Source organism: Teleopsis dalmanni, chromosome 2 (assembly GCF_002237135.1).
Source record: "Teleopsis dalmanni isolate 2A chromosome 2, ASM223713v2, whole genome shotgun sequence".
NCBI classification, from domain to species: domain Eukaryota; kingdom Metazoa; phylum Arthropoda; class Insecta; order Diptera; family Diopsidae; genus Teleopsis; species Teleopsis dalmanni.
The window spans coordinates 99,684,055-99,692,506 of record NC_051847.1 but is presented as its reverse complement, the minus strand read 5'-3'; the positions used below and the strand labels follow the sequence as shown (position 1 = coordinate 99,692,506).

Here is an 8,452-nt window from a genome sequence, read left to right as displayed (position 1 = left end):
TGTGAAATTGTTTATCGCGCATTTAAACGGCACATAACTTTCAGTTAAATATATTAAAAAGTAGTTTTTCAATGAAATTGTACTTGCTGGAGGAAACATTCTGATATCGTTTCGTTTGCAATTCAGATTAAATACGAAATATCAATAAACAGCGGAGATTCCCCATTTTTAATTCCATACTTAGTAAATAGGGTATTCACAATTTATAATAACTCGTGGATACCAAAAAATCCAATAGCAAAAAACAAGAACGTACATCATTTCAGTGCTCCTAAATTGCTAAACGTTTTTGATATGCAATTCATACATACATATATATATAATACTATACACAAGTAAAATAAGATTTTAAATAGTTTATATAAATTATATTTCTCTTGATCAGAAATATGGCTGGGCCATACAAAGTATTTACCGTTGTACGAGGTGGCCATTAAGCAAAGTATCCCTATACGTAATGAAATCTTTAGTTAATGCTAAACGAATTTTAGTAACGGATAAGAATAAGAATAGAAATAAGAATTAGAAGAAATAGAATAAGAATACCATTATTTCACAAATGACGCATACTTCTAAGTCAAAGATAAGGAAACTTCACAAGAATTTTTAACCGTGAATATGTATATTTGGTACACTGTTACACTAGAATGATCTACGCGATAAAAACGGTCACCAATATTTTCCTAACATTAATAAAATTTTAAACGACTTGAGTAAAGTTTATTAGAACGATCTTAGAATTGCTAAAGAACCTATTGAAAAATGTGAAAAACATCTAAAACAATGTTGGATAGAGTGTTGGAAGTAAACGTAGCAAATGAAAATAGAATATCGCTATTAAAAGATAAAGTTAACGTAGTCTGAGAAGCCCTTGTTCCTAAAAATAAATAGGAATTAAAATGGTTTTGCAAACATTTTCGTTTTAACGCGCTATCCACAAAAACCGCTTATTTTTTCATGCGTTGCGAACTCGTACGGTGTAGGGGAGGTGCTTTACCATATTATTAATGGTGATGGACGCCCAGGTCAATTTATTTCTAATACATTATCGTCAGCGTCTGATACCAGAGGTACAGCTGAAAGCGGACAAATGTATTTGGCTCGCTATATAAATGTGCATTGACGGAAAACAATAAATTCTTCAGAAGGCAACGGGAAACCACTGAAGTACATATCCCAGCATATCATGTAACAATGGAAGTACAACCACAATCAAGGCTCTCAGTCTCCGGCAATACAAGGGTGCTAAGAATCCCCGGAGGTAAAACTAAACAAACTTTAAACATTGGAACATGAAATACTAGAAGCTTGTATGAAGCAGGAAAATTAGCTAACACGATTTTAGAAATGAAGAAACATAGTATTGATATAATCGGCGTAAGCGAAACATGGTGGCCCGACTGCGGAGAGTTCTTTTCTCAAAACACAAAGGTTTATTACTCTGGCAACCAAAACAAACATCATCGTAATGGAGTAGGCATACTAATGAAAAAGGATATTGCAAAATTTGTCACTGGATTCATTCCCAAATCCAAAAGGGCTATGATGGTGAAAATAAATGCCAAACCACTTAATATAAATATTATTCAAGTATATGCACCAACTCCTGACAAAAGTGACGACGAAATAGAATCTTTTTATGCTGAATTAAATGAACTTATGCGACTGACCAAATCACATGAAATAAACATTATTCAAGGAGACTTTAATGCAAAGGTTGGAAGAGGAGAAGTTCATGGAGTTGTGGGCCAGTATGGACTAGGTGAAAGAAAAGATAGAGGAGATCGACTAATACAATTCTGTCAAGAATATAAATTAAAGATTTCAAATACTATGTTCAATCTACCACCTCGTAGACTATATACGTGGAAATCTCCATCTGACACTCCTGATAATATTATCAGAAATCAAATAGACTTCATCCTAATTAATGATCATTTTTGCTCTTCAGTTAAGAAAGTTACAACTTACCCGGAAGCAGATGTACAATCTGGTCATAATCTTCTAATGGCGAAAATTTGCATAAGATTAGCATCAAATCGCAAAAAGAAACCAAGCCTCAAACTCAACTTAGAAAAACTACGAAATGATGACATAAAATGTTCATTAAAAAATAAAATAAATCATAGCATTAGTAGTATTGATTCTAGGAACCCAAATAATATATGGGAGCAACTCTAGACAACGATTACATCTTCATCGAAAGAAATTCTTGGATTATATAGGGTTGGGGTTGGGTTGGAGTGGCGGCCTTGTATCCCAAAAAGCCCACTTAAGCACAAATAATGGCCCATTGTGGTACCACATGGATCATATAGGAAAGAAATAAAAAAAATCATTGGATGACCGAAGATATAGTGAAATTGATAAATGAACGCCGTCAGTATAAAAATACACAACAAGATCTATATTGGCAATTAAACAGAGACATCAGAAGTAAGATCCGTACAGCAAAAACAGTTTGGTTAAATAATGAATGCCAAGAAATTGAACGATTGTAATCACTACATGATGACTTCAATCTACACAAAAAACTGAAACAGACTGCAGGAATTTATCGAAAAAACTCTCCTTCATCTCTCATTAGTGATGACAATGAAATAGTTTTTGACATAAATGAAAAGAAAAGAATTTGGAAAACATATATTGAAAACGTTTTTTCTGATAGCAGTAGACTAAATAATGATATTTATTTTACAAGTATGCCAACTGGAATGTACATAACTAAAGACGAAGTCAAGAAAGCTATACAATCGATGAAAAATAATAAGGCAAATGTCCCAGACGAGATTCCATCCATCAGATTCCAGAAGAATAATTGCAAAAAAATGAAGTGAATACAGACTTATCAGCCTTATGTCACATGCTCTAAAAATTTTTCTAAAAATTATACACGGCAGAATATACAAAAAATGCGAAGAAGTGATGGGGAAATCACAATTTGGTTTTAAGGAAGGACTTGGAACTCGGGAAGCACTATTATGTATTCAAGTTTTAGTTCAAAACTGTAAAGACGTTCACAAAGACGTTTTTCTCTGTTTTATCGATTACGAGAAAGCGTTCGACAACGTGAAACATGATAAACTTATAGTAATTCTTCAAAACATTGATATTGATGACAAGGAAATCCGATGCATTAAAAATTTGCACTGGCAACAAACTGCGCATGTAAACATCGATGGTGATATAACAGAAGGGATATCCATTTCAAGAGGAGTTAGACAGGGTTGCATATTGTCGCCACTGTTATTCAATGTGTATTCAGAAAAAATATTTGAAGAATCCATTAGCGATATTCGACAAGGTGTGAAGGTAAACGGCGTTTTCATTAATAACATCAGATACGTGGACGACACCGCTCTTATTGCCGACAATTTAAGTGGCCTACAAGAGCTAGTAAACAGTGTTAACACTGTATATAAATATAAATAAAACAAAATGATTGTAAGGCGAAAGAATATGTATAGCAACACAAATTTAATGGTTAATAATATTGGTGTAGAAAGAGTACAGCATTTTAAATATCTTGGATGATTTGTATGGTAAATGAAAATTGGAATTGTTCCAAAGAGATCAAATGCCGAATAGAAATAGCACGAAATACTTTTCTTAGATACAAAAAAGTGCTTAATAGTCATGATCTCAATATTAAAACTAAAATCCGTTTTGTAAAATGCTATGTCTGGTCTATACTTCTATACGCCATGGAAACCTGGACTTTGAAAATTGTTGATATTAACAAACTCGAAGCATTTGAGTTATGGATTTATCGGAGAATTCTCAAAATTCCATGGACAGATCATGTTACAAATAATGAAGTGTTACGAAGTATGAGGTGTGATCGCGAATTGTTAACAATTATAAAAAGAAGAAAAACGGCTTACCTGGGACATATTATGCGAAATTCAAAATATGAGCTACTCTAAATGATTATTCAAGGAAAAATCGAAGAAAAACGCGGTATTGGCAGAAAACAATTTTCATGGCTGCGAAACATTCGTCAATGGACTCAAATACGAGAGGTTAGCAGCCTTATAAATATGGTATAGCGAGATGCAGAGAGCAATACGCAGAAATAGTTAAAAATTTGTAATTGTGTTTATTAAAAACTAATCAAACAATATAGTATTATGTTATGTTATTATGTTATAATTATTATTATGTTACAATTAATCAATATAGTATTATGTTATGTTACATGATCACCAATATTCGAAATCGAATTGGCAAATAAAGAAGAAGAAGAACATTATCTCTAACTTCAAGAAAGAACTTGCAATTGCATCGAGAGGGTTTAACGATAGTTTTTGTATTGTAGAAACTTCAGAAGTATATTTTTGGGATTGACCACTAGCTGTTAAGATATATTTTTTAAATGAAAAAAGATATGCTACCGCTTTTGGTAAATCGATTGTAATGATATGCATTATTTTTACCAGTGTGTCCGGGGTTTCAATGGGTCATGCTGACATGCTATCTCGTTTACCTCTACAAAAATATATTACGCTATGCCAATTTAAGTGAAAATATTTAAAATGAAGTGTGTAAAGAGATTATATTATGGATTTTGCTAGATAAAAAATAGAGACAATAACTTAAAAAATTCTTTGAAAATCGAATTGCGTCAGCAAACGAAGATATGTTAAGTTTGTATTTATCAGAAAATATGAGTAATTACATAGTGGGTATATCGTAGTTGTTAGCATTGAGAACGTAGTTTGCTAAAATATGAACATTTAGACAGTTTAGACAATTTTGAACCCTGAATCAATTTTCTGAATAAAAATAAGTATTTAAAATATAATTATATTATTATTGTCGTTCAGTTCTTTATACACTTTGTAGTTTTCATTACTCATAAAGAATATGTTTACATGTTATATAAGACAAAATTGGCTTTTATTTTAGGTTAGTAATCGAGTTTCATTATAAAATATGAGTAATCCATATATTGGTTGACCGTTTTTGTATCGAAGTAATAACTATTACGGTCATTACCTACTTAATTTGGTATAAAAAATTATGATGCTTCTAATAAGCATTACAATGCCATAACAGCAATAGAAGTATTGGGTACCAAAACAATAAATGTCATCAATGTGAACATAACACATAACATATATTTAATACTTACAATTGTTATAAATAGTTTCCGTAGAACTCATTTGGATGCCAGTCGCATAGTTTGATTCCAGCACTTCTCGAAAAGTCAAAATTCTATTTCGATTTGCTTCTTCCCCTTGAGCTTATACTTTTGGTTCGATATGAAGCCAAGGGTCGGCAAATTCTTTTAGAAGTTGAATGCTTCTGGCAGTTCTCTGATGTAAACCTTTGTTGGATTTCAAAGTCTTGCTTACATTTCATATGTCTTATAAGTCCTGTTGAAATCAGAGACATTTTTAATGATTCAGCTTTTTTATTTGAAATTTGATGACCGATCGATTTTTTTGCGGTAATATTGATTGTCAGTGCGGGAGCCTTTATAGAATCTATGTAAAGATGTAAGAGAGAAAATGTTGTCTAAGCTTAGCTGAGTCTCCTACATAAGCTGAATATAAATCCATATTTAACCGTGTTGTGTTTACTTATGCATCCCAAGCACCCGAGTAGAAGCACTACACCAAACCCATCGTGTTAGTTTTTGCTTATTACATGGGTAAGATAATGTCTTTGCCCTCTGTACTGCAATAGCAAGATTATTAATTCATTTTAATTTTTTCGCTGTTGCGCTTTGACTCACTTGGCGGTTATCTATGTCGTAGTTAGCTTATCTGGGGGTCATATTTTGTGTTACGAGTCTGTGGGTTTTGTGTTTTTATATGTTTCAACGTTTGTTCTGATATATAGGAGTTGTGTCACTGACGGTATGTGCTGATGGTATAATGCTTTCAATAGGCACATTTGAAGTGACACTGTGAAGGTCTAAAAATTCTGATAAAAGAGATTAGACAATGTTACCTTTGACACAAACAATGTAAAATAACATACAGAGCATACTTTGAATAAGCAACTAAGAAAAAGACTTAAACCAAACGTGATATTCTCACAATGACAATAAATAATTATACTATACCTAATGTTTTTCTCACATTATGGGAGTAAGGTCTCAGACTACGCAGGTCTACATACATATGTATATTTATTTATATAGAATTTGCTTCATCATCATCCCATTCCAGGCTTTATAAGTTCTGTAAATTATATTGAATATTTTGTTTAACAACGACTGCTGTTCGTCCTCTAACTGATCCTGATGCATACAGCTTAACTTCTTAACAGTTCTGAACCATGCCATTAGCATTCGATATTGTTATCGTAATTGGCCAGCAAATTGGATGTAGTTCCCATTTGTTTTATGAACGTTATTACTAGTATTTGTAAAAGATTTAAAAGGTATTTAGCACTTGAATTTTGTGTCACATTTAAAATAACCGTCTCATGATGATTATGTTGAGATAAGAACCTTGGGTTTTTAATTTCGTAATTAGTATTTTATCCAAACTTGGCCAAAAATGTTTTCTATATCTAACATTAATGTTCCTGTGGACTACCTCGGAAAAATATAGTTCAGTTGAGATCACCGTTTTTGATGCAAATTTCTTTGTAGGGTTTTTTTTCACTCTATGCCTTTTATTCTTAAAAAAATTATTATTTTTTGTTAGTTTGCCTATTGAAAACAGGAGGTTATTGATCCCTATTTTTATTGGAAAACTTTATTTTCTGTGTAAGTATATTTGCCATTTTGCAGCTTATTAGAAATTTTCCTTTTAACCACCGTTTGTTTGTATTCGCAGTATGTTTTCGAATAAATTTTATTGGCAGGGATACTAATTCTATAGGGATTTTCTTTTGTTGAAGCTACTAGGTATTCTTCTTTTCTGTTACTCCGAAGTTTTCTTGTTGTTAGTATCGCTACCTTATTTTTAGAAAATTATTTTTTGAGTTTTAAATTGATCAACAACTACAATAGTATTGTCGTCTATATCAGACTTTAACATTATTATAAACAAATTCACTGCCGTTTGAAACTATTATATGCATAGCTGATGGGGCTATAAAAGAAAATTTATTGCTACCTTGGGTTTTAATCGTGGAGAGACATAAGTATGTTATGTTTATATGTATGAATGATACTTTAACTAATAATTAACTTATATATATCTATATTATATATTTGCTGGTCATGCCATACAGTGCATAATTCTAGTGAAATGGCATAGAAAGAAATAAAAGCTCACATATTATATTTAATAAATTTCATTTAATAATATACATATATTATAATTGTGAGTGTAATTCCGTTGTCTATGAATTCTCTGCATCAGGAATCATGAAGTCACGTTCGCTACACATCGGTTCACTTTCAGATTTTAAGTCAGCTTCTCCACGAATTTAAAAGTGTAGTCCCGTATGTAGAGTTTGTACCAATTTTTTCTGATTTTACCTTCTCTCACGCCAAAAACCGGTAAAACGTATTAAAAAGAGCAAGAAAAAGAACAAGGAAATGTTAGTTTTTATCGGCAATAGGTCTCTTTCACGAGCTACTCGTAGTAAAACTCAAGTAAAACACAAGTAAAGTACAAACTGAGAGCGTAACACAAATAAAATGGCAAATTTCGCTCTTTACATAGATTTTCATAGAATAGCTTTGTGTAAAGTCTAGTTAGAACAGCTGTTTATCGAAAAACAAAATAGTAGAAATGGAAGTTAAAACATAATTTCAAAATATTACCGTCTTAGGGATATGTTAATTAGAATTTAATATTTATTTACATGTTATTTTAAGGCTAGTTCAAGTTAGAATAAAGTTCTTTTTTTTAATATTAATGAAATAAAAAATTGAAATATAAGCAATATACATATAAACACTTCAATCCAAGTTATTTTCTATTTCAAATCGAACCTCTTACAATGCCGCGTAAATAAACAATACAAAAATTTGAATTTAAAACAGCTGAATCACATATCACACAAATTTTAATTGAAATAAAATGTAGGAGTAAAGTCTGTGTAGCATTTTCAAATTTCGACAGGGATGTTACGCTCTCTCAGATGCTCTTATTTACTCGAAAATTTGATGGTGGAACGCACTTGTGTATACACAGAGTTACTCAAAGTTACGACAAGTAGCTGGGGGAACAGACCTATTCCCTCCAATTATTTATACAGTTTATACAGCTTAATACACTAGTGTTTAAAAAGGGAATGGAAGAGTCAGTTTTGCTCGATGATTGTTATAAAGTTTGCAATTTTTATTTATTTACTATAGAATTAAATTTAAGATTTAAAGCGAATACTAAATAAAAACTTAGATATAATATTTCAGACATTTCAACAGATTTTATGTTTTTTCTATGTTTTAGATTTTTTATATTCAAAATTTTCTCACTTATTTTTTTAGCGCTTAAATAATTCACACAAATCAAAAAAAAAATTAGTACACAAACCCAAC

The 8,452-nt window shown here is 31.4% G+C and overlaps 1 protein-coding gene across 1 annotated transcript; it reads left to right on the top strand.

Annotated features, from left to right (window-relative positions):
- Positions 1 to 1,347: 1,347 nt before the first annotated feature.
- Positions 1,348 to 2,181, top strand: LOC119675171 (craniofacial development protein 2-like). Its single transcript, XM_038086360.1, has one exon. It carries the CDS (start codon positions 1,348 to 1,350, stop codon positions 2,179 to 2,181), a length of 834 nt encoding a protein of 277 aa, XP_037942288.1.
- Positions 2,182 to 8,452: the final 6,271 nt, after the last annotated feature.